Genomic DNA, 26,693 nt, shown 5'->3' with positions numbered 1-26,693 from the left:
TTTTCTTATTGATGTCCTTTAATAGTGATTTCTTTGCAGCAATTTGACCATGAAGGCCTGATTCACGAAGGCTCCTCTGAACAGTTGATGTTGAGATGTGTCTGTTACTTGAATTCTGTGAAGCATTTATTTAGGCTGCCATTTCTGAGGCTGGTAACTCTACTGAACTTATCCTGTGCAGCAGAGGTAACTCTGGGTCTTCCTTTCCTGTGGCGGTCCTCATGAGAGCAAGTTTCATCATAGTGCTTTGATGGTTTTTGCGACTGCACTTGAAGAAACTTTCAAAGTTCTTGACATTTTCTGAATTGACTGACCTTAATGTCTTAAAGTAAAGATGGACTGTCATTTCTCTTTGCTTATTTGCTTATCCATAATATGGACTTGGTTTTTTACCTAATAGGGCTATCTTCTGTATACCACCCCTACCTTGTCACAATACAACTGATTGGCACAAATGCATTAAATTACACAAATTTACTTTTAACAAAGCACACCTGTTAATTGAAATACATTCCAGGTGACTACCTCATGAAGCTGGTTGAGAGAATGCCAAGAGTGTGCAAAGCTGTCATCAAGGCATAGATAGATTGGGCTCCCGAGTGGCGCAGCCATACCCCTCTCTAACTGTCTTTCAACTACCCATCTCCCTCTCTGTAACTGTCTTTCAACTACCTATCTCCCTCTCTGATACTGTCTTTCAACTATACATACCCCTCTCTGTAACTGTCTTTCAACTATCCATACCCCTCTCTGTAACTGTCTTTCAACTATCCATACCCCTCTCTGTAACTGTCTTTCAACTACCCATACCCCTCTCTGTAACTGTCTTTCAACTACCCATACCCCTCTCTGTAACTGTCTTTCAACTATCCATACCCCTCTCTGTAACTGTCTTTCAACTATCCATACCCCTCTCTGTAACTGTCTTTCAACTACCCGTACCCCTCTCTGTAACTGTCTTTCAACTACCCATACCCCTCTCTGTAACTGTCTTTCAACTATACATACCCCTCTCTGTAACTGTCTTTCAACGACCCATCTCCCTCTCTGATATTGTCTTTCAACTATCTATTCCCCTCTCTGTAACTGTCTTTCAACTACCCATACCCCTCTCTGTAACTGTCTTTCAACTACCCATCTCCCTCTCTGTATCTGTCTTTCAACTATCCATACCCCTCTCTGTAACTGTCTTTCAACTATCTATACCCCTCTCTGTAACTGTCTTTCAAATATACATACCCCTCTCTGTAACTGTCTTTCAACGACCCATCTCCCTCTCTGATATTGTCTTTCAACTATCTATTCCCCTCTCTGTAACTGTCTTTCAACTACCCATACCCCTCTCTGTAACTGTCTTTCAACTACCCATCTCCCTCTCTGTATCTGTCTTTCAACTATCCATACCCCTCTCTGTAACTGTCTTTCAACTATCTATACCCCTCTCTGTAACTGTCTTTCAACTACCCATACCCCTCTCTGTAACTGTCTTTCAACTACCCATACCCCTCTCTGATATTGTCTTTCAACTATCCATACCCCTCTCTGTAACTGTCTTTCAACTACCCATACCCCTCTCTGTAACTGTCTTTCAACTAACCATCTCCCTCTCTGTAACTGTCTTTCAACGACCCATCTCCTTCTCTGATATTGTCTTTCAACGACCCATCTCCTTCTCTGATATTGTCTTTCAACTACCCATACCCCTCTCTGTAACTGTCTTTCAACTACCCATACCCCTCTCTGTAACTGTCTTTCAACTACCCATACCCCTCTCTGTAACTGTCTTTCAACTAACCATCTCCCTCTCTGTAACTGTCTTTCAACTACCCATACCCCTCTCTGTAACTGTCTTTCAACTACCCATCTCCATCTCTGATACTGTCTTTCAACTACCCATCTCCCTCTCTGTAACTGTCCTATAATCAAACAATACAAAATGTACCAAAACATTTATGTTGTAGTCATTTAGCATAGACTCTTATCCAGAGCAACAACATACAGTCAGTGCATTAAACTTTCAGTATTGACATTTTTGTAAAATAAATGAGCTCTCTGTTCCAGGTGATGAGAGATGGGTCGTCAGAGATCCTCAACAAGCTGTATGACACGGCTATGGACAAGCTAGAGGGCACCAAGAGAGACTACGAGGCTTTGAGGAAGAGGTACAACGACAAGACAACGTATATCATTTAATTGTTATATTACTATATTGTACTAGTGACCCTGTGTTGATGAGCACGAATATCAACCCCCCCCCCCCTCCCAAGGGAGCTAGCCTTCTTGGAGCCGTTGATAGCGTGCAGGACTCCAGTCCAGAAGGTTGTGGACGAGCTCACTCACCCTTCCTGTTTCATTCTATTATTCTAGGTACAATGAGAAGACAGCCAACCACAACACAGACCTGAGCCGTCTGGAGCAGGCAGAGGAGGAGAACAGGAGGCTACAGAAACAGGTGGACATGTTGTTGAAGCAGAGAGACGCTGCTACACACTACCAACAACAGTACTCTACCTCTATGAGGAGGTAAGAGACGTACACACACACACACACACACACAAGGAGGTCAACTTTAATTGCCTGTCTATATAATAGGGTTGGGTTTTATCAGGGACTTCACGATACAATATTATCACGATACTTAGGTGCCGATACGTATTGTTTTATTTTTATTTACTCTTATTTTACCAGGTAAGTTAGCTGAGAACACATTCTCATTTACAGCAACGACCTGGGAATAGTTACAGGGGAGAGGAGGGGGATGAATGAGCCAATTGGAAGCATGGGATGGTTCGGTGGCCATGATGGTATGAGTGCCAGATTGGGAATTGGGTCAGGACACCAGGGTTAACACCATTACTCTTATGATACGTGCCATGGGATCTTTAGTGACCACAGAGAGTCAGGACACCTGTTTAACATCCCATCTGAAAGACAGCACCCTACAGAGGGCAATGTCCCCAATCACTGCCCTGGGGCATTGGGATATTTTATTTTAGCCCAGAAGAAAGAGTGCCTCCTACTGGCCCTCCAACACAACCTCCAGCTAGCGGTAGCTAATGCTACCTAGCAAAAGTAAATAAATCAAAACTTGGAGTCAATAATATTGTCCAAAATAATTTTATGATATGTAACCATCTGTTTTTTCCCCCCATCACTACTGCATAAGTGTTCATAAGTGTTCATAAGTGTTTATAAGTGTTCATAAGTGTTCATAAGTGTTCATAAGTGTTCATAACTGTTCTTAAATCACGCAGAAGTGCTTGAAGTAATTCCAGAGGAGATGAAGGCCTGTGATTGCAGATCTATGCTACTTAGTTTAAGAGTTTCCGTTGTGATGCCGACTGGCTAAGCTTCATCATATGTTGCTTTTCTTATCAGATGTTGCTCTATTACCAAGTTATTTTTACTGTGAGCTATTTTATGTCTTCTCATTCACATAAAAGGGCTGCTGTTTGTTTGTATCGTACTTCATACCCTTATCTCCACCTCTCCTGTCACTTCAACTATCCTCTTCTAGTTTCACCTCTCTCCCCCCTGTCCTGTTACTGTGTCAGGTTTGACTCGACCTCTCTCCCCCTGTCCTGTTACCGTGTCAGGTTTGACTCCACCTCTCTCCCCATGTCCTGTTACTGTGTCAGGTTTGACTCCACCTCTCTCCCCCTGTCCTGGTACTGTGTCAGGTTTGACTCCACCTCTCTCCCCCCTGTCCTGTTACTGTGTCAGGTTTGACTCCACCTCTCTCCCCCTGTCCTGTTACTGTGTCAGGTTTGACTCCACCTCTCTCCCCCTGTCCTGTTACTGTGTCAGGTTTGACTCCACCTCTCTCCCCATGTCCTGTTACTGTGTCAGGTTTGACTCCACCTCTCTCCCCCCTGTCCTGTTACTGTGTCAGGTTTGACTCCACCTCTCTCCCCCCTGTCCTGTTACTGTGCCAGGTTTGACTCCACCTCTCTCCCCCTGTCCTGTTACTGTGTCAGGTTTGACTCCACCTCTCTCCCCCTGTCCTGTTACTGTGTCAGGTTTGACTCCACCTCTCTCCCCATGTCCTGTTACTGTGTCAGGTTTGACTCCACCTCTCTCCCCCCTGTCCTGTTACTGTGTCAGGTTTGACTCGACCTCTCTCCCCCCTGTCCTGTTACTGTGTCAGGTTTGACTCGACCTCTCTCCCCCTGTCCTGGTACTGTGTCAGGTTTGACTCCACCTCTCTCCCCCCTGTCCTGTTACTGTGTCAGGTTTGACTCCACCTCTCTCCCCCCTGTCCTGTTACTGTGTCAGGTTTGACTCGACCTCTCTCCCCCCTGTCCTGTTACTGTGTCAGGTTTGACTCGACCTCTCTCCCCATGTCCTGTTACTGTGTCAGGTTTGACTCCACCTCTCTCCCCTGTCCTGTTACTGTGTCAGGTTTGACTCGACCTCTCTCCCCCTGTCCTGTTACTGTGTCAGGTTTGACTCCACCTCTCTCCCCATGTCCTGTTACTGTGTCAGGTTTGACTCGACCTCTCTCCCCCCTGTCCTGTTACCGTGTCAGGTTTGACTCCACCTCTCTCCCCATGTCCTGTTACTGTGTCAGGTTTGACTCCACCTCTCTCCCCCCTGTCCTGTTACCGTGTCAGGTTTGACTCCACCTCTCTCCCCATGTCCTGTTACTGTGTCAGGTTTGACTCGACCTCTCTCCTCCTGTCCTGTTACTGTGTCAGGTTTGACTCGACCTCTCTCCCCCCTGTCCTGTTACTGTGTCAGGTTTGACTCGACCTCTCTCCTCCTGTCCTGTTACTGTGTCAGGTTTGACTCGACCTCTCTCCCCCCTGTCCTGTTACTGTGTCAGGTTTGACTCGATCTCTCTCCCCCCTGTCCTGTTACCGTGTCAGGTTTGACTCGACCTCTCTCCTCCTGTCCTGTTACTGTGTCAGGTTTGACTCCACCTCTCTCCCCCTGTCCTGTTACCGTGTCAGGTTTGACTCCACCTCTCTCCCCATGTCCTGTTACTGTGTCAGGTTTGACTCGACCTCTCTCCCCCTGTCCTGGTACTGTGTCAGGTTTGACTCCACCTCTCTCCCCCTGTCCTGGTACTGTGTCAGGTTTGACTCCACCTCTCTCCCCCTGTCCTGGTACTGTGTCAGGTTTGACTCGACCTCTCTCCTCCTGTCCTGTTACCGTGTCAGGTTTGACTCGACGCAGGCGGAGCTGTCGAAGGCTGCAGTGCTGAACAAGGAGCTACAGAGGGAGATGGAGCGGCTGCAGACAGAATCCACACGGCTGAAGACCCAGCAGCTGAAGGCCGTTAAGGACTGTGAGAAATACAAGGAGGAGAGGGACTCGGTCTTCAATGAGTACAGACTCATCATGAGTGAGAGGGACCAGGTCAGAGAGATATATTTTGACTTGAATAGGTTTATTGGATCGGGATAATGCACATTTCTATTCATTTGCCAGATTTAGCCAGGAGGCTTCTTTCCTTCTGTATAAATACTAGATCAAGTATAATAGTAATACTATAATACCACTGTAATGCAGTAAAGTGTATTGTGTGTATTTGTGTGGAGCAGGTTATCACAGAGGTGGACAAGCTCCAGACAGGGCTGGAGGTGGCTGAGGCCAAACTGAAGAACACCTCGTCAGAGAAGAGGATGACCAGCGAAGAGTTGGAGGCACTACGTCAGGTAAGACAATGCCTCAATCTGTACCTCAATCTGTATGTAGTGTTAGCGGAGGTACACACTCAGAAATAAGGGTACGGTTAGGGTACGGTATTGTTCCCTGGGGTACCAAACGATCAATATACTGTATAAATAATGAACTTTCAGAGGTACATGTATGATCTCACATGGTACTGTTCGGTACCTTTTAGGGCACATGTGTGGATAATCTAGTATAATGGTAGATTTTTGTACCCAATACTTTTATGTAAAGGTACAATCATCACACTCTGATTCTCAATGAACGGGGAGGTACATCTCCATTTCCATGGGTACACACGTATGTTGTGTACCCTCAGTTCCTGATGGTACTGATCTGTAGCTTTGCTTAGCAGAATTGTTGCCACTTTTTAAAGGAATTAACGGCTTTGTCACTGTGGTGGTACCCTAGAAAGGCAAATTTGTACCATAATCATAATCAAATCAAATCAAACGTATTTATATAGCCCTTCGTACATCAGGTGATATCTCAAAGTGCTGTACAGAAACCCAGCCTAAAACCCCAAACAGCAAGCAATGCAGGTGTAGAAGCACGGTGGCTAGGAAAAACTCCCTAGAGTGGCCAGAACCTAGAAAGAAACCTAGAGAGGAACCAGGCTATGAGGGGTGGCCAGTCCTCTTCTGGCTGTGCCGGGTGGAGATTATAACAGAACATGGCCAAGATGTTCAAATGTTCATAAATGACCAGCAGGGTCAAATAATAATAATCACAGTGGTTGTCGAGGGTGCAGCAAGTCAGCACCTCAGGAGTAAATGTCAGTTGGCTTTTCATAGCCGATCATTAAGAGTATCTCTACCGCTCCTGCGGTCTCTAGAGAGTTGAAAACAGCAGGTCTGGGACAGGTAGCACGTCCGGTGAACAGGTCAGGGTTCCATAGCCGCAGGCAGAACAGTTGAAACTGGAGCAGCAGCACAACCAGGTGGACTGGGGACAGCAAGGAGTCATCATGCCAGGTAGTCCTGAGGCATGGTCCTAGGGCTCAGGTCCTCCGAGAGAGAGAAAGAAAGAGAGAATTAGAGAGAGCATACTTAAATTCACACAGGACACCGGATAAGACAGGAGAAGTACTCCAGATATAACAAACTGACCCTAGCCCCCCGACACATAAACTACTGCAGCATAAATACTGGAGGCTGAGATAGGAGGGGTCAGGAGACACTGTGGCCCCATCCGATGATACCCCCGGAAGGGGAAGGATATAACCCCACCGACTTTGCCAAAGCCAAAGCACATCTTCAACCACCAACTTACCATCCTGAGACAAGGCCGAGTATAGCCCACAAAGATCTCCGCCACAGCACAACCCAAGGGGGGGCGCCAACCCAGACAGGAAGATGACTCAACCCACTCAAGTGACGCACCCCTCCTAGGGACGGCATGAAAGAGCACCAGTAAGCCAGTGACTCAGCCCCTGTAATAGGGTTAGAGGCAGAGAATCCCAGAAGAGAGAGGGGAACCGGCCAGGCAGAGACAGCAAGGGCGGTTCGTTGCTCCAGAGCCTTTCCGTTCACCTTCACACTCCTGGGCCAGACTACACTCAATCATATGACCTACTGAAGAGATGAGTCTTTAGTAAAGACTTAAAAGTTGAGACCGAGTCTGTGTCTCTTACATGGGTAGGCAGACCATTCCATAAAAATGGAGCTCTATAGGAGAAAGCCCTGCCTCCAGCTGTTTGCTTAGAAATTCTTGGGACAATTAGGAGGCCTGCGTCTTGTGACCGTAGCGTTTGTGTAGGTATGTACGGCAGGACCAAATCGGAAAGATAGGTAGGAGTAAGCCCATGTAATGGTTTGTAGGTTAGCAGTAAAACCTTGAAATCAGCCCTTGCCTTAACAGGAAGCAAGTGTAGGGAGACTAGCACTGGAGTAATATGATCACATTTTTTGGTTCTAGTCAGGATTCTAGCAGCCGTATTTAGCACTAACGGAAGTTTATTTAGTGCTTTATCCGGGTTATCATGTTATCATTATCATGTTTCCCAGCATGCTCTACTGCAGGTAGATTTTTAAGAATTTTTTTAATATCTGTATTTTTGCATTTACTTTGTTTGACTGATTAATCTTATGCTACATAAAGATAAATAATAATACAGTTTTCTCAACTAATCTAATCAGTTAGTTAGATTTATTGCACCCGTTACTGAAATGGTTGTTCCAGTTTAAATGGTTTGGTAGTCTCCTTTATCAAAGTTCCTAACCCTGTGAATAAAAATTCCAACTGTTGGCTATCCTAACTCTGGCTTGAGTCCAATAGGAATTACACATCACTTTCCAAGCCAGCATAATGTGAATTACAGGCCTGATGTGGCCAGTAAACCAGGGATTTCAGGCCACTGTAGGGTAAAACTAGGTCTTAAAATAAGGCCTTATGAGATAGTGGGAGGAGCTATAGAAGGATGGGTTAATTGTAATGGCATGAATGGAACGCTATCAAACACATGTAAACCACATGTTCGACTCCGTTCCATTCATTCCATTCCAGCCATTACAATGAGCCCGTCCTCCTATGGCTCCTCCCACCAGCCTCCACTGACATGTATATATTGTCATAAATTATAACATTCGCCTCGAAACTCACTTGGTGAAAATGAGGTCCAGAAGAGGAGGGAAGGGAAGGAATCTGATTTCATTGGTTCTCAACTTGCGGTTCCGACACTTTATTCACGATAAATGGAGCTAGCCCTGAGTTAGCCTTCCCTGGAGAAGGTTGGTTCTGAACCATTCTTTGCCGTAGAAATGTACCTGGCTAAAATATGAGCCACTTTCATGCTACCGGTTATCCCAAGTCGAACTCAGTTGACTAAAGTTACCTCAGTAACTTCTCAAACCAGGTTCGTAGTATACCCCTCTGATCTCAACCCAACTTATGGGAGATTCTGAAGCAGCAACTGAGACTGCGTTTTCCAACACCATCAACAAAACACCAAATGATGGAATTGTTTTTGTGGAAGAATGATGTTGCATCCTTCCAATAGAGTTCCAGACATTTGTCGAATCTATGCCAAGGGACATTGAAGCTGTTCTGGTTCGTGGTGGCCCAATACCTTATTAACACACTTCATGTTGGCATTTCCTCTATTATGGCAGTTACTGTACCTTACAGGGTACCACTACAGTGACAAGCAATTGTACCCCTTTCAGAACAAATCTAAATGTGATTTTGTTTGTGTCGGGCCAGGTAAGGCCATGGTTCAATGTGCGCAGAATGTGGCTGAAATATCCTCTTAGTTGAACTTATGTGTGCTGATTCAGAGTCATGGTGTTCATTTGTTATTTAAAACGATATAGGAAACACATCGATTAGAGAGAATCAATTAGCTGCCATTTAATAGTATGAAACACCTGAATGTATAAGCTAGTTTGCAAGCCTTCCAAGTCTTGCACGTCTGCATCCTATTATAAAAGACAAAGGCCATGGCATGAGAGCAAACACCAATAACAAGGTTGATAAATGACCAGGACATCAAGGAACCCCAAGACACGGCTCTTTTTTTGTTGTTGTCATTTTTTTGTCGTCACTTGAAGTTTCTGAGCTAATTGCTCTCTTCTTTGTGCTGAAGGAGCTTGGCTCGGCGCTGATCGACCGAGACAGAGCTATCTGTGAGAAGAACGAGCTGCTGGAGAAGTGCTGCCACGAGGTGAAGGACAAGGCTGAGGCCCAGAAGGAGTTGAGCCAAGCCTGTAAAGACATCCAGACGGTCCGGGAGGAGAGAGACGTGGCCCGCAAGGAGAGGACAGAGGCCATCATACAGAGAGACCAGCTTCTGAGAGAATACTACCAGACTAGACAGGTAACACACACACACCTGAGATCATTACGACACACACGCCTTAAACACACCTGTATAAGCAATTGACAAGCAATTGTACCCCTTTCAGAACAAATCTAAATGTGATTTTGTTTGTGTCGGGCCAGGTAAGGCCATGGTTCAATGTGCGCAGAATGCGTGGATTACGTCAAGACCGGGAGGGGTCCGGCGCCGACAGAGACGCCGCCTCACTTCGCGTTCCTAGGAAACTAGGCAGTATTTTGTTTTTTTTACGTGTTATGTCTTACATTGGTACCCCAGGTAATCTTAGGTTTTATTACATACAGTCGGGAGGAACTACTGAATATAAGAGCAACGTCAACGCACCATCACTACGACCAGGAATATGACTTTCCCGAAGCAGATCCTGTGTTTTGCCTTCCACCCAGAACAATGGATCTGATCCCAGCCGGCGAACCTAAACAACGTCGCCGTGAAAGGGGGAAAACGAAGCGGTCTTCTGGTCAGGCTCCGGAGACGGGCACATCGCGCACCACTCCCTAGCATACTACTCGCCAAGGTCCAGTCTCTTGACAACAAGGTTGATGAAATCCGAGCAAGGGTTTCCTTCCAGAGAGACATCAGAGACTGTAACGTTCTTTGCTTCACGGAAACATGGCTCACTCGAGAAACGCTATCGGAGTCGGTGCAGCCAGCTGGTTTCTTCAGGCATCGCGTGGACAGAAACAAGCATCTTTCTGGTAAGAAGAGTGGCGGGGGGGTATGCCTTATGATTAACGAGACGTGGTGTGATCATAACCACATACAGGAACTCAAGTCCTTCTGTTCACCTGACTTAGAATTCCTCACAATCAAATGTCGACTGCATTATCTACCAAAGGAATTCTCTTCGATTATAATCACAGCCGTATATATTCCTCCCCAAGCAGACACATCGATGGCCCTGAACGAACTTTATTTGACTCTATGTAAACTGGAAAACACATATCCTGAGGCTGCATTCATTGGAGCTGGGGATTTTAACAAGGCTAATCTGAAAACAAGACTCCCTAAATTCTATCAGCATATCGATTGCGCAACCAGGGCTGGTAAAACCCTGGATCATTGTTATTCTAACTTCCCCGACGCATACAAGGCCCTCCCCTGTCCTCCTTTCGGAAAAGCTGACCACGACTCCATTTTGTTGCTTCCAGCCTATAGACAGAAACTAAAACAAGATGCTCCCGCGCTCAGGTCTGTTCAACGCTGGTCCGACCAATCTGATTCCACGCTTCAAGACTGCTTCGATCACGTAGATTGGGATATGTTCCACATTGCGTCCAACAACAACATTGACGAATACGCTGATTCGGTGAGCGAGTTCATTAGAAAGTGCATCGGCGATGTCGTACCCACAGCAACTATAAAAACATTCCCAAACCAGAAACCGTGGATTGATGGCAGCATTCGCGCAAAACTGGAAGCGCGAACCACTGCTTTTAACCAGGGCAAGGTGACCGGAAACATGACCGAATACAAACAGTGTAGCTATTCCCTCCGCAAGGCAATCAAACAAGCTAAGCGTCAGTATAGAGACAAAGTAGAGTTGCAATTCAACGGCTCAGACACGAGGTATGTGGCAGGGTCTACAGTCAATCACTGCAAAAAGGAAACCAGCCCCGTCGCGGACCAGGATGTCTTGCTCCCAGACAGACTAAATAACCTCTTTGCTCGCTTTGAAGACAATACAATGCCACTGACACGGCCCGCTACCAAAACCTGCGGACTCTCCTTCACTGCAGCCGACGTGAGTAAAACATTTAAACGTGTTAACCCTCGCAGGGCTGCAGGCCCAGACGGCATCTCCAGCCGCGTCCTAAGAGCATGCGCAGACCAGCTGGCTGGTGTGTTTACAGACATATTCAATCAATCCTTATCCCTGTCTGCTGTTCACACATGCTTCAAGAGAGCCACCATTGTTCCTGTTCCGAAGAAAGCTAAGGTAACTGAGCTAAACGACTACCGCCCCGTAGCACTCACTTCCGTTATCAAGTGCTTTGAGAGACTAGTCAAGGACCATATCACCTCCACCCTACCTGACACCCTAGACCCACTCCAATTTGCTTACCGCCCCAATAGTTCCACAGACGACGCAATCGCAACCACACTGCACAGTACCCTAACCCATCTGGACAAGAGGAATACCTATGTGAGAATGCTGTTCATCGACTACAGCTCAGTATTTAACACCATAGTACCCTCCAAACTCGTCATCAAGCTCGAATCCCTGGGTCTCGACCCCGCCCTGTGCAACTGGGTCCTGGACTTTCTGACGGGCCGCCCCCAGGTGGTGAGGGTAGGTAACATCTCCACCCCGCTGATCCTCAACACTGGGGCCCCACAAGGGTGCGTTCTGAGCCCTCTCCTGTACGCCCTGTTCACCCACGACTGCGTGGCCATGCACGCCTCCAACTCAATCATCAAGTTTGCGGACGACACTACAGTGGTAGGCTTGATTACCAACGACGAGACGGCCTACAGGGAGGAGGTGAGGGCCCTCGGAGTGTGGTGTCAGGAAAATAACCTCACACTCAATGTCAACAAAACAAAGGAGATGATTGTGGACTTCAGGAAACAGCAGAGGGAGCACCCCCCTATCCACATCGAAGGGACCGTAGTGGAGAGGGTAATGGAGAGAGGGTAATGGAGAGGGTAAGTTTCAAGTTCCTCGGCGTACACATCACGGACAAACTGAACACAGACGCCTCTTCAACCTCAGGAGGCTGAAGAAATTCGGCTTGTCACCAAAAGCACTCACAAACTTCTACAAATGCACAATTGAGAGCGTCCTGTCGGGCTGTATCACCGGATGGTACGGCAACTGCTCCGCCCACAACCGTAAGGCTCTCCAGAGGGTAGTGAGGTCTGCACAACGCATCACTGGGGGCAAACTACCTGCCCTCCAGGACACCTACACCACCCAATGTCACAGGAAGGCCATAAAGATCATCAAGGACAACAACCACCCGAGCCACTGCCTGTTCACCCCGCTATCATCCAGAAGGCGAGGTCAGTACAGGTGCATCAAAGCAGGGACCGAGAGACTGAAAAACAGCTTCTATCTCAAGGCCATCAGACTGTTAAACAGCCACCACTAACATTGAGTGGCTGCTGCCAACATACTGACTCAACTCCAGCTCACTTTAATAATGGAAATTGATGGAAATTGATCAAAAATGTATCACTAGCCACTTTAAACAATGCCACTTAATATAATGTATATGTATATACTGTACTCTATATCATCTACTGCATCTTGCCATCTTTATGTAATACATGTATCACTAGCCACTTTAAACTATGCCACTTTTATGTTTACATACCCTACATTACTCATCTCATATGTATATACTGTACTCGATACCATCTACTGCATATTGCCTATGCCGTTCTGTACCATCACTCATTCATATATCTTTATGTACATATTCTTTATCCCTTTACACTTGTGTGTATAAGGTAGTAGTTGTGGAATTGTTAGGTTAGATTACTCGTTGTTTATTACTGAATTGTCAGAACTAGAAGCACAAGCATTTCGCTACACTCACATTAACATCTGCTAACCATGTGTATGTGACCAATAAAATTTGATTTGATAAGCGAGAACAGCAAGAACTAATACTCACACTGACTTTTTCCTGCTCGCACTGACTTTGCTGAAAGCTACTTTGTTAATGAAATGTTTTACTTACTATGCCTGGGAAATGTTGTCTCACCCAGCTACTTTAAGATCAATGTACTAACTGTAAGTCGCTCTGAATAAGAGCATCTGCTGACTGACTTAAATGTTATGTAAATGCAAGACCAACTGCTGAAATAGACAGGCCATACAGGCTAGACAGGCCATACAGGCTAGACAGGTCATACAGGCTAGACAGGTCATACAGGCTAGACAGGTCATACAGGCTAGACAGGTCATACAGGTCATACAGGCTAGACAGGCCATACAGGCTAGACAGGTCATACAGGCTAGACAGGTCATACCGGCTAGACAGGTCATACAGGCTAGACAGGTCATACAGGCTAGACAGGTCATACAGGCTAGACAGGCCATACAGGCTAGACAGGCCATATAGGCCATACAGGCTAGACAGGTCATACAGGCTAGGCAGGCCATACAGGCCATACAGGCCATACAAGCCATACAGGCCAGGCAGGCCAGACAGGCTAGACAGGCCATACAGGCTAGACAGGCTAGACAGGCCATACAGGCTAGGCAGGCCATACAGGCCATACAGGCCATACATGCTATGAAGGCTAGACAGGCCATACAAGCCATACAGGCCATACAGGCCAGGCAGGCCATACAGGCTAGACAGGCCATACAGGCTAGACAGGCTTAGACAGGCTAGACAGGCCATCCAGGCTAGACAGGCCATACAGGCCATACAGGCTAGGCAGGCCATACAGGCCATACAGGCCATACAGGCTAGGCAGGCCATACAGGCTAGACAGGCCATACAGGCCATACAGGCTAGGCAGGCCATACAGGCTAGACAGGATTGTTTGGATAATAATAGGGAGACGTGATTGTATACAAATGTAAGCAAGGTTTGAAATTATTATGCATTAGTCAAATATTCTAACAGTTTGAGCTTCTTGCGGTCAACCTACAATCTACAATTTATTTGAAATGATGTTCCGGCCCCCCGACTGTGCACTTCTCCATGGCTCTTACAACACATTTGTCCCAGCATCATTTCATTTTGTGTCAAGCTTTCTCTCTCTGGTTGTCTTTTAGAATTTACTACAGAGGTAGAAGTCAAAAGATCCCTACATTATGAAATTACCAGCAATCGAAGTGGAAATCATGTCTCTGACTTTGACACATAGTGGGTATAAAAGGGCTGCCTGCCGCTATACAAAGCACTTCATTACTGCCCAACAGCCACAGTAAACACAGGAAATGGAACGGGATTGATTTACTCTGGACCATAATTCAATGCCCCAATGCTTCACTACTACTATTGCTCATCATCACTTCCCCAGTATCAGTGTTACACTTTGAATCATGTAGAGAGTCTGAAACATAGGCTGTGTTCCAAATCGCACCCTATTCCATATATATATAAACTCAGCAAAAAAAGAAACGTCCTCTCACTGAGTTTATTTTCAGCAAACTTAACATGTGTAAATATTTGCATGAACAAACAAGATTCAACAACTGAGACATAAACTGAACAAGTTCCACAGACATGTGACTAACATAAATGGAATAATGTGTCCCTGAACAAAGGGGGGGGGTAAAAATCAAAGTAACAGTCAGTATCTGGTGTGGCCACCAGCTGCAAAAAGTACTGCAGTGCATCTCCTCCTCATGGACTGCACCAGATTTGCCAGTTCTTGCTGTGAGATGTTACCCCACTCTTCCACCAAGGCACCTGTAAGTTCCCGGACATTTCTGGGGGGAATGGCCCTAGCCCTCACCCTCCGATCCAACAGGTCCCAGACATGCTCAATGGGATTGAGATCCAGGCTCTTCACTGGCCATGGCAGAACACTGACATTCCTGTCTTGCAGGAAATCACACACAGAATGAGCAGTATGGCTGGTGGCATTGTCATGCTGGAGGACCATGTCAGGATGAGCCTGCAGAAGGGTACCACATGAGGGAGGAGGATGTCTTCCCTGTAACGCACAGCGTTGAGATTGCCTGCAATGACAACAAACTCAGTCCGATGATGCGGTGACACACCGCCCCAGACCATGACTGACACTCCACCTCCAAATCGATCCTACTCCAGACTACAGACCTCGGTGTAACGCTCATTCTTTCGACGATAAACGCGAATCCAACCATCATCCCTGGTGAGACAAAACTGTGACTTGTCAGTGAAGAGCACTTTTTGCCAGTCCTGTCTGGTCCAGCGACGGTGGGTTTGTGCCCATAGGCAACCTAGTTGCCGGTGATGTCTGGTGCCCTGCCTTACAACAGGCCTACAAGCCCTCAGTCCAGGCTCTCTCAGCCTATTGCGCACAGTCTGAGCACTGATGGAGGGATTGTGCGTTCCTGGTGTAACTCTGGCAGTTGTTGATGGCATCCTGTACCTGTCCCGCAGGTGTGATGTTCGGATGTACCGATCCTGTGCAGGTGTTGTTACATGTGGTCGCGAGGACGATCAGCTGTCCGTCCAGTCTCCCTGTAGAGCTGTCTTAGGTGTCTCACAGTATGGACATTGCAATTTATTGCCCTGGCCACATCTGCTGTCCTCATGCCTCCTTGCAGCATGCCTAAGGCACGTTCACACAGATGAGCAGGGACCCTGGGTATCTTTCTTTTTGGTGTTTTTCAGAGTCAGTAAAACGGCCTCTTTAGTGTTCTAAGTTTTCATTACTGTGACCTTAATTGCCTACCGTCTGTAAGATGTTAGTGTATTAACGACCATGTTCATTAATGGTTTTTGGTTCATTGAACAAGCATGGGAAACAGTGTTTAAACCCTTTACAATGAAGATCTGTGAAGTTATTTGGATTTTTACGAATTATCTTTGAAAGACAGGGTCCTGAAAAAGGGATATTTATATATTGCTGAGTTTATATATACACTAAATTGACTGTGCCTTTAAACAGCTTGGAAAATTCCAGAAAATGATGTCATGGCTTTAGAAGCTTCTGATAGGCTAATTGACATCATTAAAGTAAATTTAGTAAAACTAAATGGATGCTCTTCAACCGATCGCTGCCCGCACCCGCCCGCCCGCCTTGCATCACTACTCTGGATGGTTCTGACTTAGAATATGTGGACAACTATAAATACCTACAGTTGAAGTCGGAAGTTCACATACACCTTAGCCAAATACATTTAAACTCAGTTTTTCACAATTCCTGACATTTAATCCTAGGTAAAATTCCCTGTCTTAGGTCAGTTAGGAAGACCACTTTATTTTAAGAATGTGAAATGTCAGAATAATAGTAGAGAGAATGATTTATTTCATCTTTTATTTCTTTCATCACATTCCCAGTGGGTCAGACGTTTACATAAACTCAATTAGTATTTGGTAGCATTGCCTTTAAATTACGTAACTCGGGTCAAACGTTTCGGGTAGCCTTCCACAAGCTTCCCACAATAGGTTGGGTAAATTTTGTCCCATTCCTCCTGACAGAGCTGGTGTAACTGAGTCAGGTTTGGAGGCCTCCTTGCTCGCACACGATCTTTCAGTTCTGCCCATAAATTTTCTATTTTCTACCTAATATCTACAGTGCATTCGGAAAGTATTCAGACCACTTGACTTTTTCCAGATTTTGTTACGTTACAGCCTTATTCTAAAATGGATTAAATATTTTCTTATCTCATCAATCTACACACAATACCCCATGATGTCAAAACAAAATTTGAGCAAATTCCTAACAAAAATAGAAATATCACATTTACTTAAGTATTCTGACCTTTTACTCAATACTTTGTTGAAGCACATGTGGCAGCAATTACAGCCTCGAATCTTGTGTATGACGCTTCAAGCTTGGCACACCTGTATTTGTGGAGTTTCTCCAATTCTTCTCTGCAGATTCTCTCAAATTCTGTCAGGTTGTATGGGGAGCGTCACTGCACAGCTATTTTCAGGTCTCTCCAGAGATGTTTATCGGGTTCAAGTCTGGGCTCTGGCTGGGCCACTCAAGGACATTCAGAGACTTGTCCCGAAGCCACTCCTGCGTTGTCTTGGATGTGGGCTTAGGGTCGTTGTGCTGTTGGAAGGTGAACCTTCACCCCAGTCTGAGGCCTTGAGCGGTCTGGAGCAAGTTTTCATCAAGGATCTCTCTGTACTTTGCTCCATTCATCTTTCCCTCGATCCTGACTAGTCTCCCAGTGCCTGCCGCTGAAAAACATCCCCACAGCATGATGCTGCCACCACCATGCTTCACTGTAGGGATGGTGCCAGGTTTCCTCCAGATGTGACACATGGTATTCAAGCCAAAGAGTTCAATCATCAGACCAGAGAATCTTTAAAAAAAATCCCCAATTTCGTGATATCCAATTGGTAGTTACAGTCTTGTCCCATCGTGTCAACTCCCGTATGGAGTCGGACGAGCCGAAGGTCGAGAGCCATGTCTCCTCCAAAACATAACCCTGCCAAGCCACACTGCTTGCTTAACCCGGAAGCTAGCCACACCAATGTGCTACTCTACCATAAAGGCCTTATTGGTGGAGTGCTACAGAGATGGTTGTCCTTCTGGAAGGTCCTCCCATCTCCACAGATGAACTCTGGAGCTCTGTCAGTGACCATCGGGTTCTTGGCCACCTCCCTGACCAAGGCTCTTCTCCCCCGATTGCTGGGCAGACAGCTCAAGGAAGAGTCTTGGTGGTTTCAAACTTCTTCCTTTTAAGAATGATGGAGGCCACTGTGTTCTTGGGGACCTTCAATGCTGCAGACATTTTTTTAATCCTGTCTTGGAGCTCTACGGACAATTCCTTTGACCTCATGGCTTGGTTTTTGCTCTGACATGCACCGTCAACTGTGGAACCTTATATAGACAGGTGTGTGCCTTTCCAAATCATGTCCAGTCAATTGAATTTACCACAGGTGGACTACAATAAAGTTATAGAAACATCTCATGGATGATCAATGGAAACAGGATGCACCTGAGCTCAATTTCGAGTTTCATAGCAAAGGGTCTGTTTTTAATACATTTCCTACTATTTCTATAAACTGTTTTCGCTTTGCCATTATCGGGTATTATGTGTAGATTGATGAGGGGGAAAAAGTAGTTAATCCATTTTAGAATAAGGCTGTAATGTAACAAAATGTGGAGAAAGTCAAGGGGTCTGAATACTTTCCGATTGCACTGTATATAGGGAATAGGGTGCCATTTGGGATGCAGATATACTGTGGTAGAAGTGGTGGTGTCTGTCCGTCTGTCTGTTTTTAAAATGGTCCCATTCCTTGCTGCCATCGTGGTGGCTGGCTGGATAATGTATTATGAATCCCCTGCTATGTGGCACCTGCTTGGCGGGGTTACGCTGGGTAAAGGGCACAGCACAGTGAGCACAGCTGGAATGAAAAAAGTACAACCATCCCTGTCTGTCCCACTTCACAGCCAAATCTATAATCTAATCCATAGGATGCACTCAAACAAAATGTTACACAACAAGTCAGTTGGGGTCAATTCCATTTTCAATTCAATCAAATCAGGAAGTTGGAATTGAAATATTAACTCTAAATTCCAGTTTTCCTATGAGGAAACACATTCACCTAATATTTTCAACTGAAAGAACTTGTGTGCTTGAAATATATAGTTTATTAGGTCCACCACCCCGTTCACGAAAATGGTTCGCTCCTACAGACAATGAGTCATGTGGCTGTGGCTTGCTATGTACTGTAAAGCAGGCAGACTGGTATCGAGGCATTCAGATCGAACGTTAGAATGGACAAAACTAGTGATCTGAGTGCGGCAGTGCCAGGCGTGCCGGTTCCAGTATCCCAGAAACGTCCGGCCTCCTGGGCTTTTCACGCACGACAGTGTCTAGGGTTTACCGAGAATTGTACGACAAACAAAAAACCTCCAGTCAGTGGCAGTCCTGTGGGTGAAAACAGCTTGTTGATGAAAGAGGTCGAAGGAGAATGACAAGATTCGTGCAAGCTAACAGTGGTGTGTAGAACGTCATCTCGGAACACACAACTCGTCGGTCCTTGCAGCAGAAGACCACACCGGCTTCCACTCCTATCAGCTAAAAACAAGAAGAAGCGTCTCCAGTGGGCACGCAGTCACCAACACTGGCTGGTGAGGAGTGGAAAAACATTGCCTGGTCCGAGGAATTCTAGTTCCTATTGCGATTTGGCGTAAGCAGCATGAGTACATGGGGCCCCATCTTGCCTGATATCAACGGTACAGGCTGGTGGCAGTGGTGTAATGGTGTGGGGAATGTTTTCCTGGCACATGTTGGGTCCCTTGATACCAATTGAGCAACATTCCAATGCCCTGAAGAATTCAGACTGTTCTGGAGGCAAAGGGGGGTCCGACCCAGTACTAGATAGTTGTACACATAATAAACCTACCACTGAGTGTAGTTCGTCATAAAAACAATATGTCATATAGTTGTGTATTTCCTCGCTCCGGGGTGAAGTTTCTCCTAGGTAAAGATCTAGGATAAGCTTCCCCTCCCCCAATCGTATCTTAACCATTAGTGGGGGGGGGGGGGGGATACTAAACTGACCCAAGATCAGCATCTAGGGGCAACTTCAACCTACACCCATTTCCTCCACATCAGAAACAAGACTCGACAACCCTGGACATGGAGCGGGCCAACAAGGAGATAGAGGTGCTGAGGAAGCAGTACGAAGCCATGTCTCAGGAGCTGAAGGAGGCGACACAGGAAGCAGAGGTGGCCAAGTGTCGACGCGACTGGGCCTTTCAGGAGAGAGACAAGATAGTGGCAGAGAGAGAGAGTATTCGGTGAGTAGAGAGAGAATAAATAGAGAGAAACATCTTGCATCCCATAGCACGTGGCCCCTAGAACCTGTCAGGAAGCCAACAGGATGATAGCTAAGAAACACACTTTATATCGATATTGAAGACTCAAGGATCAGTGGCCAGTGACGAAAAATTACAAGTGTTGAAAGGCTCGGTCTTAAATTTCCAGAGAAGAGTGAGTGATTATTGGATATTTACAGAAAATGGGACAAGCTTGAAAGGCAATTAATGAATAGATGTAGATGACGTCCTGTGTGTGTGTCTGTCAGAACGTTATGCGACAACCTGAGGAGGGAGAGGGACCGAGCGGTGAGCGACCTGGCAGATGCCTTGAGAAACCTAGATGATACCAGGAAACAGAAAAACGACGCGTCACGAGAACTTAAGGAGCTCAAGTGAGTTATTCATCCCTCCACATCCTCCATCCATCCATTTCTCCATCAATCCACATCAGAATATAAACCTCTGAAAACTATTTACAGTACAGAGGAATAGAACCCTATTATTTAACTTTGCCAGTTCTGTAACTTGATTTGAAGTACTGTAGGTTTTGGTGCTCTGACAGTGTTATTTACAACCAGGTTTTATTGCCACCTAGTGGTTGAAATGTGTATCTAACGACTGGCTGTCTGTACATGAACAAATTTGTCTTCAAATGTAAAGGTTGTTTTCAAAGTTTCTCTCTCTTTCTACAGAGAAAGGATTGAAGACCAGTTGGAAAAGGAGGCCAGTTTTCGTCAGCTGATGGCTCATAATTCACATGATTCAGCCATCGACACAGACTCTTTGGAGTGGGAGACGGAAGTTGTGGAGTTTGAGAAAAACAGAGTAAGTGTTTAGTGCTCACCAAGCTATTTACCTTGGCCAATTCCACATTCATTACTTTGTGCTATTGCCAAATTGAATTGAACCACAAAGAATGAATACAGTAGTAAAACAGTTGTAATATTCAGACAAGCAAACCGTGGACACATTTTAGATCAGATGTACCTTTTTAATGAGGAAATAGTAATGCTTTATTTACGTTATTTCAGGAGGACATGGATTTAAAAGCACTTGGTTTTGACGTTGCCGAGGGGATAAATGAGCCATATTTACCAGGAGACTGTGGGATATTTGTGAGTAAGGTGGATAGAGGAGGTATTGCTGAAGGAAGGTTAAGGTAAATCACACTTAATGGCCTTCTTCCTACTTTTGAAAAAAGTATTGTTATTATTAATCATCCACTGTTTACAGTTCTGCTTGGTTGCATCTTCTATCTACAAAGTAGATTATTGGTTGCTCTTCTCTCTACAGAGTGAATGATTGGCTGTTGAAGATAAACAATGTGGACCTGACCAATAAGGACAGGAAGCAGGTTCTGAAGGCGGTGCTGAGCGGAGAAGGAGTGATCAATATGGTGGTCCGCAGGAGGAAATCTCTGGGAGGACGCTTAATCACTCCTATTGAGATCAACCTCACAGGATACAAAGGTATCACTCATATACAGCAAAACCTCACACAATATATATATATTTTTTAATGTTTTTTTATTTCACCTTTATTTAACCAGGTAGGCCAGTTGAGAACAAGTTCTCATTTACAACTGCGACGTGGCCAAGATAAAGCAAAGCAGTGCGACAAAAACAACAACACAGAGTTACACGTAAACAAACGTACAGTCAATAACACAATAGGAAAATATATGTACAGTGTGTGCAAATGTAGTAAGATTAGGGAGATAAGGTAATAAATAGGCCATAGAGGCGAAATAATTACAATTTAGCATTAACACTGGAGTGACAGATGTGCAGATGATGATGTGAAAGTAGAGATACTGGTGTGCAAAAGAGCAAGAGGATAAATAACAATATGGGGATGAGGTAGTTGGGTGTGCTATTTACAGATTGGCTGTGTACAGGTACAGTTCTATATAAGTGCCAAATAAGTCTTCTTTGACTTGTAACCATAGCGGATCCCTTTTTGGTGCTATAAAGAACCTTTTTTTAATGTTCATAAGGTTAAAAATGTAAACTTTATGGTGCTATAAAGAACTAATTAAAAAAGGGCACCAAATAGGATTCTGCTATCATTACAACCATTTTTGATGCCGTATAGAACTCTTTTTAATGGTTCTTTTACAGAACCTTTATCTCAAAGGTTCTACAAAAAACTGTTTGAAGAACAATAGTGGGTTCTTTTTTTCTGGTTAGACATATTATATTGTTACAATTCCAAAGGTTTATTATTGTGTTAATTGACAAGTTGTATCAGGTGTGCTAGCCCTGGAACAGCTGGGGCTCCCTGAGGAGAGGTTTGAGATCTACTGGTTTAGACATCAGTTCTCAATTGACACAAGGCCATACGTCAGTCTTTCACAAGACACTGTCACTGGGCATTGTCATATATAATATGTAATAGCATAACACAACACATTAGATGAACTTGAATCACACTGTCACTCACGGTTTCACCAAAAGGGCTGTGAGTAAACCATGCCCTAAAATATTCTAATGAGCCGCTGCCCCTATATTTGAATTGTCACTAAAAGAGCAAAGAACCCTTTTCTGAACTGCAAAGAATCATTGAAGAGCTCAAAGGGTTATTGGAGTCATTATGGTTCCACATAGAACCATCACTCTTCCCAAAGAACCCTTGAGGAACCCTCTTTTCTTAGTGCGTATCGCCCTGCCCAAGCACTTGACATCCATTTTTGGATGGAATGCAAAATGTGAAACTTCTGTCATTGTATGATCAATATCCAACACTAGATTGATGATGTCGATTGTGATGAGGAGGAGGATAATGAAATGTGTGTGTGCTGAAGACATGACGTTATCCTGCCTGTCTCGTCCAGCCAGTGGTATAGGGCTGGAGTGTGGGGTGTTTGTAGCTGGGGTCACTCCGGGCTCACCAGCAACCAAGGAGGGTTCACTCACAGTCGGAGATAGACTCATCGCTGTACGTATCACATTACACCTGCTTTTATTATGAAAGCTAATATTGTTTCGCTACTAAACCTGGGCCTGTATCCATAAAGTGTATCTGAGTAGTACTGCTTATCTAGGATCAGTTTAGCCTTTTAGATTAAAATGAATGATTAGGTGGGGACCTAATCCTAGATTAGTACTCATACTTCATGAATATATATGATTGTGTTTTTTGTATGATTTAGTTTTTTGTATATCTGTATTTTCTTTGTATTTACTATTTATACAGTACCAGTCAAAAGTTTGGACACACCTACTCGTTCCAGGGTTTTTATTTATTTTTTACTATTTTCTACATTGTAGAATAATAGTGAAGACATAAAAACTATGAAATAACACACATCTGGTAACCAAAAAAGTGTTTAACAAATCAAAATATATTTTAGATTTTAAACCTGGGCTTGTATCCTTACCTATTCCCTATATAGTGCACTACTTTTGACCAGAGCTCTAGTCAAAAGTAGTGAAAAGTAGTGCACTACATAGGGAATAGGAGGCCATTTGGGACTTGGGAGTATTTAATTGAAGACCTGCTTGCTTCCCTGCTATAGCATTGTTTTGATACGATGTGCTGACCTCATTTTCCCCTTCACAGATAAATGGAATTGCACTAGATAACAAGTCACTGTCTGAGTGTGAAGCTTTACTGCGGAGCTGCAGAGATGCTCTCAGCGTCTCTCTCATCAAGGTGAGTTAAGGCTGTCTGAGTCCCAAATGCCACACTATTCCCTATGTAGTGCATTACTTTTGACCAGGGTTTTGGCCAAAAGTAGGGCACTATATAGGGAATAGGAAGCCATTAGGGACATCTTCATCTACTGGCTTTGTTATCAATGCTGTAGCCAATGGATAGATAGATGTTAGCATGAGCTGTGGAATGAATATCTTGAGCTGGTAATGTGGGCTGAGAAAATGTGAAATATATTATTGTATTGGAACTGGTTGGTTCATATAATTACAAAGTTGATTTAGTCTATTAAACTGAGGTATTAAGTTATAGTAACCCGTATTGGCATGTACTCTACCTGCCAGTAATGGGAAAGTAATAATCATGAATGTTTCCTCTATTTTTTTTAACAGTTAGTGCCTTCAGAAAGTATTCATGCCCCCTGTTTTTTTCTCACCCATCTACACACAATAGCCCATAATGACAAAGTGTTTTGCATAAGTATTCACACCCCTTTGCTATGACACTCTAAATTGAGCTCAGGTGCATCTATGATCATCCTTGAGATGTCGCTACAACTTGACTGGTCTCCACCTGTGACCAATTCAATTGTTTGGAGGTGATTTAGAAATAAACACACCTGTATGTATAAGGTCCCACAGTTGACAGTTTATGTCAGAGCAGAAACTATACCATGAAGTCCAAGGAACTGTCTGAAGATCGCTGAGATATATTTGTGATGAGTCATATATCTGGGGAAGGACATAAAACAATTTCTAGAGTGTTGAAAGTTTCCAAGAGGACATAGGTCTCCATCATTGGGAAATGGAAAAAAGATAGACTCTGCCTAGAGCTGGCCGTCCGACCATACTGAGCAACCGGGCAAGAAGGACCTTAGTCAGGGAGGTTACCAAGAACCCAAGAACTTCAGAGTTCCTTGGCTGTGATGGGAGAACCTGTCAGAAGGACAACAGTCTCTACAGCAATTCAACAATCTGGATTTTATGGAAGAGTGGCCAGACAGGTGCCACTGCTAAGAAAAAGGCAACATGACAGCACGCCTGGAGTTTTCAGAAAGGCACATGAAAGTCTGAGTGCATAAGACGAAAGATTCTGTGGTCTGATGAGACACAAATTGTACTCTTTGGCCTGAATGTAAAGCGCTAACACCATCCCTACCGTGAAGCATGGTGGTGGCAGCAGCATGCTATGGGGATGCTTTTCAGCGACAGGGACTGGGAGACTGGTAAGGATAGGAAGAACAATGGAGCCAAATACAGGAAAATCCTTGATGAAAACCTGCTTCAGAGTGAAAACGACCTAGCACTGGGGGGCGAAGATTTACGTTCCAACAGGACAATGACCACAAGCATACAGCCAAAGCGACGCTGAAATGGCTTCTGAACAAGAATGTGAAAGTCCTTGAGTGGCCCAGCCAAAGCCCAGACTTCAATCCTATTGAACCTCTGTGGAAAGACTTGAAGATTGCTGTTCACTGCTGCTCCCCATCTAACTTAACAGAGCTTGAGAAAATCTGCAAGGAAGAATGGGAGAAAATCCCCAAATCCAGATGTGCAGAGCTGATACAGACATACTGTAACGCACTTTAGGCGTAGTGGGTGCGGAGTCAGGCGCAGGAAGCAGAAGGTACAGAACAATGTTTTATTCCGACACAGAGAAAAATGTTCACGCCAATACCGGGCGCACATACAAGACCGGCTCAAAACCAGGACCCAACCAGTCTGGAGGAAAAACAAAGGGAAACGCACAACCACAAACATGAACAGAGGAAAAATAAGCCCGCACAAAGAGCAGGCGGGCCTTACCGGCTTAAATAGCCCAACTAAAACCTAAACAAGAAACATGTGTAACCAATAAGACAAAACCAACAGAAAAGGGAAAAGGGATCGGCGGCAGCTAGTAGACCGGTGACGACGACCGCAGAGCGCCGCCCGAACAGGAAGAGGTGACAAAGCTGTAATCGCCGCCAAAGTTGCTTCTATAAAGTATTGGCTCAGGGGTGTGAATACTTATGTAAATGAAATATTACTGTATGGCATTTTCAATGAATTTGTGAAAATGTATAAAAACATGTTTTCTCTTTGTTATTACAAGATAATTAGGTGGGGCTTACATTTGTTCTAGTTCATGTTTTTTTTTCAAATCCCACAGAGAGGGGTCAGTGCCAGGGATCAGCCATTATTGATGGCAACCCTGGAGTAATTAGGATTAAGTGCCTTGCTTAAGGGCACGGTTTTTCACCTAGTTGGCTCTGGGATTTGAGCCAGCGACCTTTCGGCTACTGGCCCAACACTCCTAACTACTGGGCTACCTGCCGCCAGAGTTCATTATGGGGTGTTGTGTGTAGATGAGTGAAATCCATTTTGAATTCAGGCTGTAACACAACAAAATGTGGATTAAGTCAAGGGGTATGAATTCTTTCTGAATGCACTGTAAATGCTTCCCGGGTCACACATTTCAGCACTATGAACAACCTGAGTGGAAATGAGTGACCACTTGTTTGCTCCCTCAGAGTTGCTCCGGCCAGAGTATCTTTGAAAACCTGCGAGACGCCTCAGAGAAGACCTCCAACTGCCGCTCGCTCCACTCTTGGCACTCCCGGAACTCCAAGAACAACAACAGCTCTACCCAGACAGACATGTTCTGCCCTGATATTGGCTCCAGTGGTGGAGAGAGACACAACCATCCCAACGAAGACAGGAGTCATAGTGACATTGTAGCAGTAGACAACAACAGTAGAGGTGGCTCCGTCTGCCAGCACAAGCCGTTTTCCAGTAGCTCCATGTACTCCCGCTCTCTGTCCCACAGGGGGAGCTGTCTGCAGCACAGCCCAGTTAGTTCAGGGCCACTGGGGTCCCCAGAGCCCCACCAGGACTACTGCTACAGGAGAGGGGAGTCACACAGCAGGCGACCTCTCACCTTCACCCCAGTGGCCTCCGACTGTATTACCCTGCAGGTTGGTCTTGGAAGGATGGGTGGAGGGAGGGGGAGGAATGGATGGATAGATGGAGGGAGGGAGGGAGGGGAGGAATGGATGGATGGTTGAAGGGATGTGGAGGGAGGGGGAGGAATGGATGGATGGTTGGAGGGATGTGGAGGTAGGGGGAGGAATGGATGGATG

The 26,693-nt window shown here is 45.2% G+C and overlaps 1 protein-coding gene across 3 annotated transcripts in view; it reads left to right on the top strand.

The window, feature by feature from the left end:
* The window catches only part of LOC129861307 (disks large homolog 5-like), a 110,930-nt gene that overhangs the window by 65,328 nt on the left and 18,909 nt on the right, over nt 1–26,693 (top strand). For all 3 annotated transcript variants that reach the window (XM_055932625.1, XM_055932633.1, XM_055932616.1), the window contains exons 7-19: nt 2,062–2,162; nt 2,368–2,523; nt 5,163–5,361; nt 5,547–5,660; nt 9,260–9,490; nt 19,713–19,897; nt 20,185–20,310; nt 20,611–20,743; nt 20,950–21,077; nt 21,212–21,387; nt 22,752–22,855; nt 23,480–23,572; nt 26,085–26,528. In XM_055932625.1, coding sequence (XP_055788600.1) covers nt 2,062–2,162; nt 2,368–2,523; nt 5,163–5,361; nt 5,547–5,660; nt 9,260–9,490; nt 19,713–19,897; nt 20,185–20,310; nt 20,611–20,743; nt 20,950–21,077; nt 21,212–21,387; nt 22,752–22,855; nt 23,480–23,572; nt 26,085–26,528 — 2,190 coding nt within the window. The remainder of the gene's footprint in view (nt 1–2,061; nt 2,163–2,367; nt 2,524–5,162; nt 5,362–5,546; nt 5,661–9,259; nt 9,491–19,712; nt 19,898–20,184; nt 20,311–20,610; nt 20,744–20,949; nt 21,078–21,211; nt 21,388–22,751; nt 22,856–23,479; nt 23,573–26,084; nt 26,529–26,693) is intronic.

Source organism: Salvelinus fontinalis, chromosome 1, assembly GCF_029448725.1.
Source record: "Salvelinus fontinalis isolate EN_2023a chromosome 1, ASM2944872v1, whole genome shotgun sequence".
Classification (NCBI taxonomy): domain Eukaryota; kingdom Metazoa; phylum Chordata; class Actinopteri; order Salmoniformes; family Salmonidae; genus Salvelinus; species Salvelinus fontinalis.
The sequence above is the reverse complement of the archived record's forward strand: the minus strand, read 5'-3'. Positions and strand labels throughout refer to the sequence as shown.